The 17,142-nt window shown below is 37.7% G+C and overlaps 1 protein-coding gene across 3 annotated transcripts; it reads left to right on the plus strand.

Moving 5' to 3' along the window:
* The first annotated feature begins 576 nt into the window (after positions 1–576).
* Positions 577–16,306, plus strand: fxr1 (FMR1 autosomal homolog 1). Of its 3 annotated transcripts, none has more exons than XM_047158335.2 (17): positions 577–681; positions 5,460–5,512; positions 5,603–5,696; positions 5,781–5,852; positions 5,954–6,102; positions 8,026–8,119; positions 8,965–9,081; positions 9,339–9,527; positions 9,613–9,691; positions 9,803–9,912; positions 10,048–10,134; positions 11,056–11,272; positions 11,462–11,668; positions 12,696–12,863; positions 13,149–13,226; positions 14,016–14,101; positions 15,030–16,306. In XM_047158335.2, the coding sequence occupies exons 1-17, from the start codon at positions 631–633 to the stop codon at positions 15,192–15,194; spliced, it is 2,016 nt and encodes a 671-aa protein (XP_047014291.1). In that variant the 5' UTR covers positions 577–630; the 3' UTR covers positions 15,195–16,306. The 3 variants fall into 3 exon arrangements, with proteins under 3 accessions (XP_047014291.1, XP_017333931.1, XP_017333932.1); XM_017478442.3 differs by having other exon boundaries at positions 9,357–9,527; XM_017478443.3 differs by lacking the exon at positions 13,149–13,226 and having other exon boundaries at positions 9,357–9,527.
* The last annotated feature ends 836 nt before the right edge of the window (positions 16,307–17,142 follow it).

The following is a 17,142-nucleotide window of genomic DNA, read 5'->3' on the forward strand; positions in this document are numbered from 1 at the left end:
AAGATTATTTTCAATTCCTGTTATTGAAATTGGATTTATTGATACAATTAATAAGTATGCTGAAAATAAACAATGTCCTAAACGTGTCATTGAGGATGAACGTTAAGCCTAAATGTATGAAAGTATGTCCCAAATTCCCAAATATAACATAAAAATGTTTTTCAAACTTTTGACAAAAGCCATGCTTCTTTATAATAGAATAGAATAGAAAACATTTCCCCCCTCACAAACATCTTGAGAATTTCAAGGATTTATATACTATATAACACAAAGAAGTGTGAATTGAAAATCCAGATCTAGATTAGGAAGATTATAGTTCGCCCCATAGAAGGATGGCTGAATCCCAAATCTTTTCTAACTCGCTATAAAAGTGCACTAATAAGGCATAAACCAATGGCTTATATATAGTACAATAAAATGCATTTATAGTAAGATGCCATTTGGGCTTTAGCCTATTTAATTCATATATAATTACACCACATAGAAATCAAAAATAAATATTTAAGCACTCCACAAAGTGCACTAAATGTTTTGTAAACGGAGATTTGGGATTGAGCCCGATAGCATTGCTTAATTGCTCAGCCTGAATAGTTCTAGAACTTTTACCCACAATTCCTAGCGTGTTCAAAAATGGACGAACTGACGGTTGAGGTTCGTGGCTCCAATGGAGCTTATTATAAGGTAAAATATGTTTTTTTTTTCATTTTACAAATCATGAAGACGGGTCATATTCTAAAACATAAGACGCCAAATTTGCTCCAAATTAAGGCCAAGTCGTTTTAAGAATCAGTTACATTCCGGGTTCGGTTTATATAATTACTATAGTTAGCATAGCTTTGCGGTTCAGATTGCGTTATTTTATCCAACCCGTTTTCCGACAAATCCCGCCTACTTCAATAGGATTGGCTAGTAGGATATTTTCAGGCGCTGTCAACCAATCACAGCACAGGCAGTAGAATACTGCTAGCCAATCCTAACGCAGAAACTGGGAGTTGTCGGATTACGGGCGGGTTCTCTCGACGCTAGTAATGTACGCTAACCGAGATAGCTATCCAACGTTACTATAATTTTGCATCTGATCGACGCACTGAATTAATTAATCAGTTATATTTTTGGAGTTAATTTGATTAAGGACATCCGATTTCATTTTTATCTACCACGCTAGTTAAATAAGTCTTTAGCTAAGTGGAGTTTTACCGGAATACCAACATTTTCACTTTCGTTTTTTTTCCACTCAGTAAATAACTTTCGCTTTCCTAGTATTAGTGTAGCTTTTTTTTTTTTTTTTTTTTTTTGCTGCAAAGCACTTAAGAAACTCTTAGCAGTAGTTTTGCGTAGGTAAACCGCAATCGTCATGAGAACAAACACAACAAACTACAGTTATTTTGTGAATGAAGCAATCACAACTGATTCACAGTTCATCCTGCTCATCAACCAACTCCGACATCTTGATTTTACATTTCTTATACTACTTGTGACACATAATCTGCCAATTTCAAGTTTTATTCCCTATATGTGCTCACTACCTAAGGTATAATACAGTGGCGTTGGGCATTATGCACAGTAATTTATAGGCACGGTAGAATGCTGTTGATGTCTCCGGGTGTTACAGTAGGATAACCTAGAATATATCTAGAAATATCATGGTATCAACCGACCATGAAAAAAGTTAAAGGATTTTTTTTTATTATTACAGACAAATGTCTTTTTGCACATCTTGTATATTTAACTAAAACCAGACAGAATTGTTTAACTAAAACCAGACAGACCCCTAATTGTTCTTCTTAAAAAAAAAAAAAAAAAAAAAATTAGACAGATTTTTTTTCCCCTCCTCACCCACTATCCAGCTCTTCCTTATTATACACCAGCTACCAACTGATGAGGTGTATGGCTAACATATGCTTCCTATGAGACCCATGAAACCAGGCAACCGCATCTTTTATCACTGCTGCTCGTGCTGCGTATCACACTTACTAGTGATGTGTCGTTCATGAACATTTTGAACGTATCTGTAATATGACTCGGGAACAGCGAGTTGTTCCCGAGTCATGTTACTGTTGTTCCCGTTGCGCATGTGCTGCAACTTCCCCATAGGTTCTGTACAGGAAACAGAAATGATTAGTCCACGTCTCGAGTCTTCGGGTTTGAGTCGTTCGTTTATCACGTCACAGCTCCACTGCATTCAGCCTGTGAGGCGGTTACAGGATGAACAAATGACTCGAACCCAAAGACTCGAGACGTGAACTAATCATTTCTGTTCCCGGGGAACAGACGTGTTAAACATGACGTGACAAAAGAAAGTATGACTCGGATCAGGAGGTGAGGTGAACTAATAGACTGCATTGCCTGAAGATCTAATGCTAAGCTATTAATGAATCATTTCTGTTTCTCATAATTTGGCCTTGGTTGCATTAACCTATAGTTCATTTTTTATTCCAAATGTGATCAACGTTTGCGTAAATAATAGATGTGTTGCGGAATTTATCATGTAACATTTTAATTATATTCTGCTGAAATGAACGAAATGACTCGGAAAAAGATTCTTTCATTTTGCTGAACGAGATTCAAAGATCTGAGTCAGTAAAATGATCCGAACTTCCCATCATTAACACTTTGAAGAAAGCGCTATCTACCCTCTTCTTCATTCATGAGCTCAAAGAAGCCTGCAATTGGCTAGTGTCACTATGATTGACAGGGTAGAGAGCGTATACTCCTCCCACTCAGAGAGCACAGGGAATTACACTGTCTTCACTCTTGCCCATGGATAACTGTGGTATTTCAGGATTCGACCTCCCCACCTCTGGAATGATGGGAGAACACTTTTTCTGTAGCACCGCTTGTGCCACTTGTGTGTTTTAAAAATGGTCAGTTAATACTCTGGTATTTTTAGAGTAGGTTATCTTACCATGAACATTTCAAATCGACACAATAGACCTTTAGTAAACTGCACACTATTCTTTCACTCTTCTCCCCGGATCTCTAACAGCACGGCTTATTTTGTGCCGATGAGATATGCCTGGTCAGAAAATCTGTCCACTGAGTTTCATGGAGAACTTATGACCTGCAGGCCTTTTCTGGCCTGAGTGTCAGCTGTTTGTTTTTGGATGATGAGCTGTCATCGGAAGATATGAGCAGATAAATTCATAGGCCAGGTCTATTTTTAATTCTCTGTTAGAGAGATGATCGCTCTCGCTTAGCTGTGATGAGAACACAAGTGAAAACCCAGAGATTCGTAGAGATTTGGATGCTGTTTATTCCTTAATAATAAAATCACACTGGCTCCTCTTGATATTAGAGCTCTTTTTTTTTTTTTTTGGTATAAAACACTTTGGGGTGTGCTGTTATAGGGAAACAATCAGCTACAGGGTGCTAACTAACTCATCAGAGGGGTGGGTGATATGACAAAAAAATATCACATCACAATACTTGAAGACATTTCTATGATGCATGATATGTATATTTAGGTTTGTTACGAAACATCCAGCAGAACAGTCGTGTTGTGTCTATATGTTAAAAAAAGAATTCAATTTGGCAGTGTCGTGTCCCTGCGTTGTGCTGTCCTGTCCCTGCGTTGCGCTGTCCTGCACTGTATTGTCTCTGCGTTGTGCTGTACTGTCCCCGCGCTGTTGTGCACTTTGTCCTATGTGTCTTATGTGCGTTACGTAGGTCTGTCATGGTAACTACTTTTGTTGGACAATGTATTGTCCCAGAAATAATTGCAATAAATGATATTATTGTCATTTTAACACCATTTTATGCACAGATATAACGCTAATATAATAGCATAGTAATGCAAGTAGACCCTTTCAAAGAGCAGTGAACTTTTAATTCTCAAGAATATTCAGACATTGGAATTGAAATGTCAAAAAATATTTTTTTCTTCTGCCGAAAATACAGAATCCTTTAAAGAGAAGACAAAAGCAGAGCAATTGGCTAAAATGTTGGTGAAGTTCTTTCTTATGTAAACAAACACGCATGTAACCACAATGGGCAATATCAAGATCAGCAAAAATGATCAAGGTCATGTCCATATATCGTACGATAAGTCGATAATGTAATTATCACGACAGGCCTACCTTTGTGTGTTAATGTGTAGGATTGCAGCGGTATACTGGTTTCACAGAAAGTTGTTGAAACTGGGGAAGCCACTGTGGCTCTTTTTTTTCAATAATAATAAATAATAATAAATGAGTTGCTCTTCAGAGCGCACAGACGAAACGCTATCTCAAATCTCACGTTATCTTGCGATCGGAGGTGGAAGCCTGATATTTGGGATGGAATCGTGTGAGACAGATCTGGGAAGTAATTGTACCAAATCATTTCGATGACAGACTTTGGCTCAGGCATTTCAGAATGACAAAAACAACATTTGACATGCTGTACCATGAGATTAGTCCAGTTATGCGACTCACCGCGCTGCAGTTCCCACAGAAAACCCCCTGCATTCCCATTGTGCTGTATAAGTTGGCCAAATGCGCTGAATATCTAATCACATCAGCCAATTTTCCAATCACGTGATTTGTTGAGGCAAAGTCACATGACTTTTTTTTTTTTAATGCACATTGAGGAGTTTATTTGGTAAATGTGTTTCCATCGTACTTTACGCGCATGTCTTCTTATCGAATGAAAAAATGATCTGCCTCAAATGCGCGCATAAGCTTTTTTTATGCACATTTTGGAGATTTTATTTGCATCTGGTGTTTCTATCCAGCTTTTATATGCAATATGCCAAAATTCACACTGACTCCGATCTAAGTGTGTGTGTGTGTGTGTGTGTGTGTGTGTGTGTGTGTGTGTGTGTGTGTGTGTGTAGCAGACTGGTTGTGCTGTTGCACACCTGCTGTTTATGTTAATAATCCTAGGGAGATTATTTTAAAAAGACAGCTGATCTTATGTTAAATTGATTAGTTCATTTAACATGCTTTGCTAATGTGTACACCAAGTTAATATTAAGTGACTTTTTAGACTCTTTATTGTCTGTTTTTGTTCTGTTTTAACAAAGAAAATAGTTCCAAAAAGACCCACCGCAAGTCCTGCTTCTTTTTTCCTCCTAATTTCTATTGTTCAAACAGGAGATTTCTTATTTATTTTCAAATGGGAGACTTTTTACGTATACTCAAGTTTCAATTATAATAGTGTTTGTTCAAAAAATCAAAATAAAAAAACCCTTCTGTTTTCATTTCTTTAAGGGTCATAGTAACTGATATTATTATTATTATTATTAACAACATAATTGCGTAATACCGTGAAACTGTGATATTTTCGAAGACAATTATCGTACCGTGAATGTCTCATTACTTGGCAACCCTAGTTAAGTGCCCTATGTGTCTTTGCTCTTTGTAATATAATGTTTGCATGGTTCGGGAAGCTGTAATCTCACTGTAAGAGCTATACACTGTATAACTCCCTGAACGTGAAAAATAAAGAAGTTAAATTTGAAACACAATGTCATGTTTCAGGGCTTCGTCAAAGACGTTCATGAGGACTCGCTCTCTATTTCGTTCGAAAACAAGTAAGTGGTTTTCTGATTCTGACTAATTTTAGTTCAGTACCGTTTAAAAAAAAAATATAATTCATCTTCTTCTTCTTTTCCCCCCATTAGTTGGCAGCCGGAGAGACAGGTCCCGTTCTGTGACGTGCGCTTGCCTCCTCCTGCTGACGTGAAGAAGGAGATCGGCGAGGGAGACGAAGTGGAGGTGAGCGCCCGTGAGACTACACATTTATAGAAACACTGAACTTTATTACAGGATGTAACATGGCAACTCCTGATTGTGTCTCAGATCTACTCGAGGGCGAACGAGCAGGAACCGTGTGGCTGGTGGCTCGCGAAAGTGCGCATGATGAAGGGAGACGTGAGTATACAGCGGCTATCCTGTGCACGTCTTTTCACTTTCTGTTTCTCCAAAGTCTTCTGCAGCATCGCTTTAACTTCCCCTTTCTGTTCTCCTCTCAGTTCTATGTGATTGAGTACGCAGCTTGTGACGCCACATACAATGAGATCGTCACATTTGAGCGCCTGCGGCCTGTGAACCTCAACAAAGCTGTGACAAGAAACACCTTTTACAAGTGCACTGTTCCTGTTCCTGATGATCTGAAGGCTGCGTGAGTGGATTTGCTGTTTCTGCTTCTTTTTTTCTGATTTCTTCACTTCTTAACAGTGTTGGGTAAGTTACTCAAAAAGAAGTAATCCATGACTAATTACTACTTTAAAATTGTAATTTCATTACATGATTGATTACTGCATGTAAAAAGTAATCAGATTAATAATTACTTTATTTTCAAGTTACATTCAAAACCTACAAAAAGTTGGATTTAACATAAAACTTGCCTCCAGTGTTGTCACTGCTAAAATATCAAACTCTTCTAACTAGGCTATTTTTTGGTGTTGCTAGCTAAGGGGAGGCACAACTAAGCTAAGGGTTTAGCTGCTACAGTGCCATGCAAAGTGCATTATCTTTCCTTATGCTCTGCTGATATCATGTTCATGTAAACTGGAACTCATAGACATTTACACACCTTGTTTTCCTGCTCAGCATCAGAGGATGTTAGTGTTTCAGTTTCAATCCCTTTACTCATTTAAAAAATAAATAAATAAATAAATCGGCGCATGTCCATTTTTCCTCACACTGAGTGTATGAGCAAGCGTTTGGCAGAAGTGAGAGCTGTCAGCCAATAAGACACGAGTGTTTCCACGTGTTTTCCTGTAAACCCTGTCTGATTGGTCTCACCTTCGTTTGCTGAAGAACCGAGATATAAAATTACAACACCACCGTTTTCTTTTACTGACGTTTAGTTAGTACCGCTCTAAGTGGAGAATTATTCGGGGCTAAAGACAAAATCTTCCCTGGCCAGGTTACGCCCAACTCTGCTTCTTAATGATGTTATAGTGAGTGATCTGGGAAATACATTACATCTCAGTGATAAATCTGCAACTTCCCTTTCCAAAATCTTTAAAGAAAAATAAAAATAAATCACATTTCTGTTAAAAAGTCCCTCCCCCTTTGGTTCCTAAAAGTGTCCTTTCTCTTTTAACCCATTTACCCCTCAAATTAGCTAATTTTTCTTTTCAAATATTTTTGTCCCAAGGTCCCCTTATACCCTCCAAATCCGTGCTTCTGACTGTTACTCTCTCAAAATCCCTCTTTACCCTCAAAATCATAACTCATTTACATCCAAAAATCTTCTTTTACTCTTTACTCTCTCACAATCTCCCTTTAGCTTCCAAAAACTTTTTGACTCCTTTAATTCCCTAAAATCCCTTTTTACTCCCAAAATCACATTTAACACATTTACTCCCCCATGATCTCGGTGTACTCCCAAATTCACACATTTTACCTGTTTACTTGGATAATCTCTCTCTTTCTCTAGTTCCAAATTTGCACCTTTTCTCAAAATCCTATTTTTTTCCTCCCTTTACCTCATGAAATGTTCCTTTTTATCGCCATTTATGGCTCAATATCATCCTTTACTTTCCTGAACCCCCCTTTTCTTCTCACATTTTCATCCCCTTTTAGCTCTCCAAAATCTCCTTTACCCTCCTTTACTTTTAACACTTTTGAACTCCTTTACTCCCCCAAAAGCAAATGATGCCTTACAGACTCACTTTTACTCTCATAAAACCTTAATTTTATTCCCCTTGACCTCTTGAAATCTTTTTTAACGTATTCAGTTCACAAAATCTCAATTTACTTCCCTAAAACCTCATTATATCCTCTTTATATGCACTTTTGTATCTCATTCACTTCCCCAAATTCTGTTTCCCCTCCAAAAGCACACCTCTTAGCTCATTTAGGTCCCTAAATCTCTATTTCCTTCCATTCTATTCTATATTTAGCTGTCTAAACTCTCATTTTAGCCCCTAAAAAACTTTAGCTTTATTTACTTCCCCAAAACCTTCAATAGAAAGTCTTCATTCATTCTGTCTCCAAAATTAAATTTTTGTCTTTTATCTCTCTTTTTCTCACAAAATTCCTCTGTCCCATAACTCCTACATGATCTCATTTTCTTTCATTGTTTTTCTCCTAGCTGTGAGAACGAGCTTGCTCATAAGGACTTTAAGAAGGCTGTAGGAGCGAGCAGGATCTTCTACAACCCTGAAACCTGTGAGCTGCTTGTCCTTGTGAGTGCTGAAGATGTTCACACGTGCATTTACACGTCTAGGACAAAACACACTGCATATGATTTACATCATTTTAATATGAAGGATAATTGTCGAATTAAGAACCTGTAGGTTGAGTTAAATTATAAATATTAATATAAATTCAGTCTGAAATATATAAATATCTATTAGATAAACTTTTCAAATGGAGGGATATCAAATAAACCATGTATGTAACATTGTACACCTAGTCTCTTTCATAGTCTGTTTCTTTTTTTAAAATTTAAAATGTTTTCATTTAAAATATATAAAAGTGATAAAAAATATCAGTAAGGTGATAACAGCACTGGTATGTGTTAGATATATGCTGTAAAGATATTTAGCAATTTTTATTATGATAATTTTAATCCTTGTATTAAAAAAAGCTTCTTGTAAAATATTACGCATTATATATGACAGTTTTGAGCCTTTTTAGGCAACATTTCTTCTCTGAAATCAGACAACATTTTGCACTAATTTGCACTTTTTCCTCTTGCAAAAACAAAATTTTTAATTCCCTTTTCCTCATGCAATTTTCTTTATCAGCCTTTATGTCCTAGTAATCCTCCTTTACTCTCCAAAACCACACTTTTCCTTCCAAACTCACCCTCTTCACCCATGTTTAGCTCTCCAAAATCTCCTTTACCTTCCAAAACCATATTTTATCTTATTTACTTGCCATAAATCTCAATTCTCCAAAAAAAATCTCCAAAAACTGAAAACAGAAAAGACATGTTAACTCTTTGACACAGCATCCGTATGCTTAATATTAGATTAAATGTGCAAATGCTTATTGATTTGACGTGTGTGTTTCTGGTTTTTTGCAGTCTGTAAACGAGGTGACGGTGAAGAGAGTGTCTCTCCTGAGTGACATGCACTTGAGGAGCATTCGCACTAAACTCATGCTCATGTACAGGAACGAGGAGGCCACAAAACACTTAGAGGTAACAACACGTGTACCAGAACTTAATGTGACTCCTATCAACAGTTCTTCTTTTCCTCAAGAGATGGAGAGGGCAAGAAAATGTCAAAGACGTGCAACATGGCACTACAGAATACCACACAATCTGATGATTATCATTAAAAAGCCTATTTTTCTTACAAAAAAAATTTATGAAATATGATGACGCAGAAGGTTTCTGTGGAAACACATGATGGCTAATCATGATCTGCTTGACTGTTTGCACTGGTTTATGTTAAGAGTCATGGTATTTCTCAGAGCTCGAAGCAGCTAGCATCAGCGTTCCAGGAGGAGTTCATCGTGCGAGAGGATCTGATGGGTCTTGCCATCGGTAGCCATGGCACAAACATCCAACAGGCCAGGAAAATTCCGGGCGTGACTGCCATCGAGCTGGACGAAGAGAGTGGCACATTCAGGGTTTATGGAGAGGTACTAATCCATCATGTTAGCATGGATCATCAGTCATCTGCAGTGTGATTTATTTATTCATTTATTGTTAATAAATTCACTCCAGACTGCAGAGGCTGTCCAGAAAGCAAGGAGCTACCTGGAGTTCCTGGAAGAGTCAGTTCAAATTCCCAGAAATCTAGTCGGTATGTCTGACGTTTTTATTTTATTTTTTTCTACAATAATCTTGAACTTTCTTTGTGTTTTTTTTTTTTTTTCTTTGCCTTTTTCCCCTTACTATGTTTGTTCCGTCACAGGCAAGGTGATTGGTAAAAACGGCAAGGTCATTCAGGAGATCGTGGATAAATCCGGGGTGGTGCGAGTACGGATCGAAGGAGACAATGACAACAATCTTCCCAGACAAGAGGTGAGATCTCATTCTCAATACCATTTCCTTTCTGATCCCGTTACTATGGTGAGTGGTATTTATTGCCATGCTATGGTATTTTTAAAATTATTATTATTATTATTATTTAAAAAAAACCCCAACATTTAATTGCAGGGAATGGTGCCCTTCACATTTGTTGGCACAAAGGAGAGCATCGGAAACGTTCAAGTCCTTCTGGAGTACCACATTGCTTATCTGAATGTGAGTACTGCTCATGCACTGACAGAATGGAGATAATGGGTACTTTATTGTTTTTATTACTGAAAAATTAATTGATTCCTTATTTTATTTCAGAAATCAGAAATCAATGGTTCATGTTAAGCAATTAAATAAGGAATAAAATCAATGACAGGGTGGTGTGATGAAGCAGAGTTACTGTTACCACATCAAAGTTGATTATTTTCCAATAAGAGCATGTCCCCAAGGGCTTTACTCCTCTTATACCACATTTTAAATATAAACTATGGCAGTTAAAAAAAAAAAAAAAAACGTATTAAAGAACATCAGTCCATACTTTTTGTTTATAGTTATATTTATTGTTGTGAAACATTCGCAAAACAAGTTCCACTTCTCACTTAAGTTATAGAAGCTATAAACAGTCGTTCCTTCACCAGCGTCTTTTTTTCTCTCTCTCTGTTGACGTTAATAAGCTTATTAGTCATGGTACTGAAAGTATGAACTCCTGTCCTGAAGATGTCAGAAAACTTAGTTACAGCTTTAACGCTGACTGTTACAAACTGCTGACTCTGGAGACTCCTTCCATAAATGCCAAATACATTTCTGCTTACAGATAAATTACACATTTTTTAATCTGGTGATGTGGAGCATCTGCCATACCAGTCACTGTAATTGAGCTGTTATTATAGAAACGATAAGGGACTAGAACAATCGCATTAATATAAACCTGTGATTTGCAGCTGCACTTCTGTCGGAGCTGCTGTTATAGGAAAATTAATCATTTAATTACTTTATGAAATAAATGTAATACAGCCCTTCTATTCAATCTATGAATTTTCATAGTACTAAATAACAAGCGAACACTATTTTGCACAGGTGGTGGATAATTGTGTAATTCCGTGTTGTATAATGATTGTAGTTAAAGATTGTGTGATTCTTGTGTAGGAGGTGGAGCAGTTGAGGTTGGAGCGGCTGCAGATCGACGAGCAGCTGCGTCAGATCGGTTTGGGTTATCGGCCTGTTCCGGCACGTTCCACGGAAAAAGACAAAGAGAGGAGCTATGGGGTGGACGAAAGTGTATCCGCTGTCTCGCTCCACTCCGGGCGCTCCTACACGGGCCGGGGACGTGCACGCAGGACCGCCAACCACAACTCAGCCTATGGTAACGCACTTTACACAATCAGAATCTTACCTGTGATCTGATTGGCTGACCTCTTCCTGAATGCACTTTTTGAGTAAAAATTCAAAAAGATTCAAGTTTTATAAATGGATTGCAAAATATATATAAATACAAGTGCAAAAACAAAGAGTGAGAGGAAAAAATTAACCCCACCTCATTTCCTGTCTATAGGAATGAACTTGGAGCACCCGTACACCTCAGAGACAGATTCTGAGCGGAGAGATGAACTGAGTGATTTCTCTCTAAGAGAAGATGAGGATGAGCGTGGTGTCCAGCCCAGGGACAGCAGGAGGAGAGCGGCAGGAGTCCGAGGTCGCGGTGGGTCGGGAGTCAGAGGTCACGGCTCTGGAAGAGGGTCAGGGAGCACCATGAGCTCAGGTACATTTAGAGAAAAAAAATACACTAATACTTTCGGATGAAATTTCTTTCACTCTTTACTATCCCGTGTTTAATATTAGACATTGCTACAAAACAGCATCACACCGTTATAGAGCTAGTTGTTGGAGAGGAGATTTCAGATGATTTTGGGATTTGAATGGAATGTGAAGTGAATGGCGTTTCATTACAGGTGTAAATTAAAAGCGAACAGTTCAGGATGGCCATTTTGGGATGTAAGATGTGTAAGCTGTTCTAACCACTTGGTAACGAGGTACAGGAGAACGTTTCTGTTTCATTTGAAATGCTTGTGTATGATGTAAGATATTACTGCCCTATCAACATCCATATATTAGATCCAAGCATATCCTGTAAGATCCAGTGGTCCACAGTATATTGTATAAGGAGTCAGGGGTCCTGTATTTATGATTCCCATGTGCACTTCTCTAAACACCAGAAAACTTGTGTGATCCAATAACTAAAACTTTTCTCCAAACACCTTTCCCTTTCTGTTTACTATTCGTCTATTTCCTCCTCTTTTTGAGTATGTATGTGTACAGCAACCATGAGTTAGGAAGACACTATATTAATGGAACTCTTTATTGTTTATTATTAACTGTTGGACCCAGCAGATTATTTTAGTAGCTTGAGACGAGCACTCAAAATAACGTAGCAGAGCCGTATCAGTGTATATAAAAACTCTCTATAACTCAACGACTAGCTCTTCTTCTGTAGCTGATCCTGTTACACCCAGTCACATGCATTTGTGTAAATGATAAAACAGCTCATAAAGGGAAGAATTTACACAGACTTTCATAGATTGTTTTTATTTGTTATCCTTTCTGTGGTGTGATTAAGTAAACAAACGATATGGCTTATTCTATAAATTTTTTATGGCTTATTCCATTAAAAAAAAAAAAAAGTTGACAATGAAAACTATGTTTAAAGAGGAGTGGACAGAGAAGTATGCATGTATCCTCTGCTTCAGAATATATTTATAGAATAAATGTATTTTTTGTTTTCCCGGCAGTTCTGAAGGATCCAGACCGGAACCCGTACAGCATTTTGGATACATCCGAGTCGGATCAGATTGCCGATGCAGAAGGGAGTGAGTGTGAACCGAGTTCTCGGAGCCGACGCTCGCGCCGCCGACGCCCTGAATCCGACGACAACACATCACTCAGTGAGAATGGCCTCGGCAAGTACACAAGAAGCACACGGCTTCTCAGCTTCACACACAACTTGCTGCTTATAGTTTTCTTTAACACCACTGCAAATTAATTCAGGAAGTGTGTCGAAAAGCAAGAGCTTTAACCTTTCCATGGGCCAGGGCATCCATGAGTGAGAAAAGTTTATTTTTTACATACTTGGCATCTGAAGGTTGTATAAACTGCAGTAGCCTTCGGCTCAATGCCAAACGCACTGAAGTATATACAGAAGCAGTCCTGGGGTTGTGTAACACTGAGATCTCACTCTGCTGTAGATGAGCCTGAATTTAAACCTCCGCGGCAAATCCGCAGCCGCCGCCGTCGCATTCGTCCTCCAGAGGAGAGACAGCCAGGTAGTGCAGTACAGCATGAAGTGAGCCCTAACCAAGTGTGCTTGGAGTGAGCCCTAACCAGTGTGCAGTGAGTGTAACTCACTCATCAAAGGTTTTTAGTCATTGAGGGCTTCATTGGATAGCTTTAGTGTTTTTAAACTGTGGATGTTGAATCTACTAATAAGTAATGATAAGCGTCTTTTGTTCCTCTTATACAACAGCAATTTACCAACAATTGCAATTTTTTATTTATTAAAGAACGTCATGTTTATTTATTTAATGTTGTGGATCATCAATGGCAACAAGTTAGTTAATGTTGTTCCCTCACCAACCTCTGTTTTTTTCTTGTCTGTTGAAATTACTAGGACAAAAATATAAAATGCAGCTTGTCACATTACACACAAACCACAAAAAAATAGTAAACTCCTCTGTCCTGAAGATGTCAGAAAACTGTTACAGCTTTAGCTCTTACTGTTACAAGGCACTGACACTGGTGACTCCTTCCATAAACGTCTCCTTACAGAAAACTTTTACAGCGATTATTTTATTGTATATGTTGTAGAAAATGAATGAATCACAATCCAGAATTCAACAGCGTTGTGATGTTTCTGTATTTCTTATTGCTAACTTATTTAGGCGTGTGCTAATTACTTATCCAGTATGTATAATACATTTTTGGCACCTTGCAAGGTCATATTAACTACTAAACTTTCTCTTCTCTGTATTTTACAGCATGAAACGTGTCAGAAACGGTTACATAAAATGGCAATAATAAAACTAAAGTTTTGACGAGATGTTTTTCCTTTGCAGTCACCGTGGCCGATTACATATCACGTGCTGAATCACACAGCAGGCAGAGAATGCCACGAGATCTGAAGAAGAATAAAAAAGACTTGGTAGGTCATAATTCCACCTGTTTATAATATAGAAATAAATATCTTTAAACATTTTACCATCAGACATAAATTTCTGTACTGTCAGGAAACAAGAAAGACCTAAACTGGAGTTTTGAAATGAAACAGTTTATACCACAGTGCTGTTAATTTCTGGATTCTGATTGGTCAGAAGGTGTTGATTGATTTTCTATAACAGCAGCTCTCGCAGTAGTGCAGCTGCAAATCGCAGGCCTGCACTCGTTCTAATATGTAATATTTTCTATAGTGACAGCTTATTCACAGAGACTTGTTTGGTAAATGGAAAACTTGTAATTGTTGGTTGAGTTTTCAGTCAGGGGATGTTTTTCATTTATGGAAGGAGTCTGAAGCTCTAACTTGCAGATTTATGACACCTTCAGTATACGGAGGAGTTTACACATTGCTTTTTCATGGTAACATGACAGGCTGTTTTTGTTGTTGTTATCTTATTAACTTCAAGAGAGAGAGGGAACGACTTATAACTGCTATAATATGAGTCAGAACAGGAACTAGCGTGTTTCATGGATGTTCCAGAACATTTAAATCTAACTCTAAATGGAAAAAAAGTATGACATGTCATTTAATAAATAAATAAAAAATTGTCTGTCTAATGTTTTAAAAATTTCTATGGTATAAGAGGAATAAAAAACATGGGGACGCATCACCTTCAGGGTAGTAACGGTAATTCTGCTTCAACACACCACATCATATCACTGATTATTTTACTATAAAGGCATGACACACAGTGGCTTATTTCTTATATAACTCTGAAGGAACATCATTTAAGGTGCATATACTTTAAAGATAACTGTTATATTCTGAAAAAATGAAACTTTTTTCAGAAATGATTTGCTACATGTTTGCGTACAAACATTTTTATTTAATTCAAATAATTTCTCTTCACTCTCAGGGTCAGGTGGACGTCATATCTGAGCACGCCGTCTCCAAACAGCTCACCAACGGCCCCGATGCTAACACTGACGAGCAGAAAAAGGCACCATGCGCTTCCACAGAAACAACCCCCAACGGGGAAAGCGATGTGGTCAACCCAACCGTCGTTAACGGACTCTCCTAAACACCCTGATCTGTTCCTGTATTCTTTCTCCAAACAGTCGTAACCTTTACATTTTTACAATAGTGCTTGTACGAGCTCGCCAAAGATAGACACACACACACACACACGGACTTCCAGATTCTTCTCTCTGCTGCACTTTTCTGTTCCTTCACCGTGGATCAGGTATGAAGGGAGAACATGAAATAAACAAAAGGAGCCCTGAAGTGCAATGCATTATTAGCAGTTTTTTTTCTGTCCAGTTATCTTTACCATGAAGGCTAAACGCATATCTCTGTAATGTTCTCTATAAATATTATCACTCCAGACCTGCCAATCTTTACGTATGTTGCATAAGAGCTTTAAGCAAAATGTTAACATCAGAATCCGCTGCTTCAAGCCAGTCGTCTTTTTTTCCCCTCCATAAAAATGGCAGATGAGCCAATCGGTATATTAATCTGCAATGATTGACAGTTGCGTAGGTGCTTTGATCTCTTTTATATTAACTAAACCTCTGGAAACCCCTTACTGCCATCTAAAAATTAGTAATCTCTCGTCTCGACTCGATTTTCCCGCTAATGCGTCGTCATGGGAAGTGGAAAATATTTTGAGTTCCTTAATGTGAATTAAAATGTGTGTTCCACTTAGCTAACGTTAGATAGATTTATTAGCATACCACAGAGCATTTCCTGCCGATATTCAAAAACAGCACTTTTTCGCCGAAAGAGGAAAAAAAAAAAAGATTAAACAGTCTTACAATGACTGTTTAAAAATAATAAACACTTTACAAAAAAAAAAAAAATGTTAAAACTTAAAAAAACAAAAGTTTTTTATTCTCCTGTACAGTCAGCATTAATGTGTTCAAATAGCGCAATCAAGCCCATCGCCATAGAAACTGGAGCGTGTCCTGGGTTTTACGGTTATCACCAGGTGCTGGGGGGGGCGCCACTTGTCTGTTTTAGTTTTGATGTAGACACTAGAAAAGTTTACATGCACACTTTTTTTTTTTTTTTATTAATTGCTGTACATAACATCTTTTTTCCTAGAATATGAAGAAAGAAATTGTTCATGTAAAGTTTTGTACTGTTTAAATCTTAAATAAAACAGCAGAGCATAACCTCTCCTTTTTCCCCCAAGATGCTGGTGGCTACCATAAAACCTGTATATACACACACTCCAGTTTAACCAAATGGTATGTGAAAGGGTGATCTAGATAATGCACTGTGCTTTTATTGCATTATTCCTCTTCAGGGCAGGTAGGTACTCGATTTCTGGCTAGTTCTCAGTACTCTCAGTGTTTGTGATTATCGAGCAGGTATTTCAAACCTATTCACGTCTTTTTACAACCTTTTTTAGACCAACAAACCTCAGAAGTGTTGCTGTTATTTTAATACGACGATAATGGGACAGAAGAAAGTATAATGCACGACCTTTCTGGGCTTCGTTACAGACGAAATGAAATAAAATAAAAGCGTCTGTAAAGTTTTAAGTACATGATCAGATTGTGCCTTCAGAGAGTAGTGTCACAGGCTGGCTGTAGGCCAAAAAAACCCTGAGAGGAGAATTAGCTGCTTTTTATTTTTAATATGCAACCACTTCATGTTAGGCATGTGCCGATAATCGGTTGGACGATATATCATGATATAACATGCATTTACATTACATTTATTCATTTAGCAGACGCTTTTATCCAAAGCGACTTACAAATACATCCAGTATTGAGATTATGAATTTAGAAATAGGCTGCCTACATAGAGTGGACTGTGTAATTTAGAACACAAGCACAGATCTCATCTAAGATCCTGTCATTTTGTACTAATCCAAGGGAAAGTCTCAATTTTGTTCGATACATGGGACAGAACTGATCCTAATGTTTCAGTAATGTGAACAGAAATAAAAATTAGGCAGTTCCATATCGGCACATGCCTGTTTCTTACAGTGATTCAGGAAATGCAGTCAGAAAAATAAAGGA

Source organism: Ictalurus punctatus, chromosome 10 (assembly GCF_001660625.3).
Source record: "Ictalurus punctatus breed USDA103 chromosome 10, Coco_2.0, whole genome shotgun sequence".
NCBI classification, from domain to species: Eukaryota; Metazoa; Chordata; class Actinopteri; order Siluriformes; family Ictaluridae; genus Ictalurus; species Ictalurus punctatus.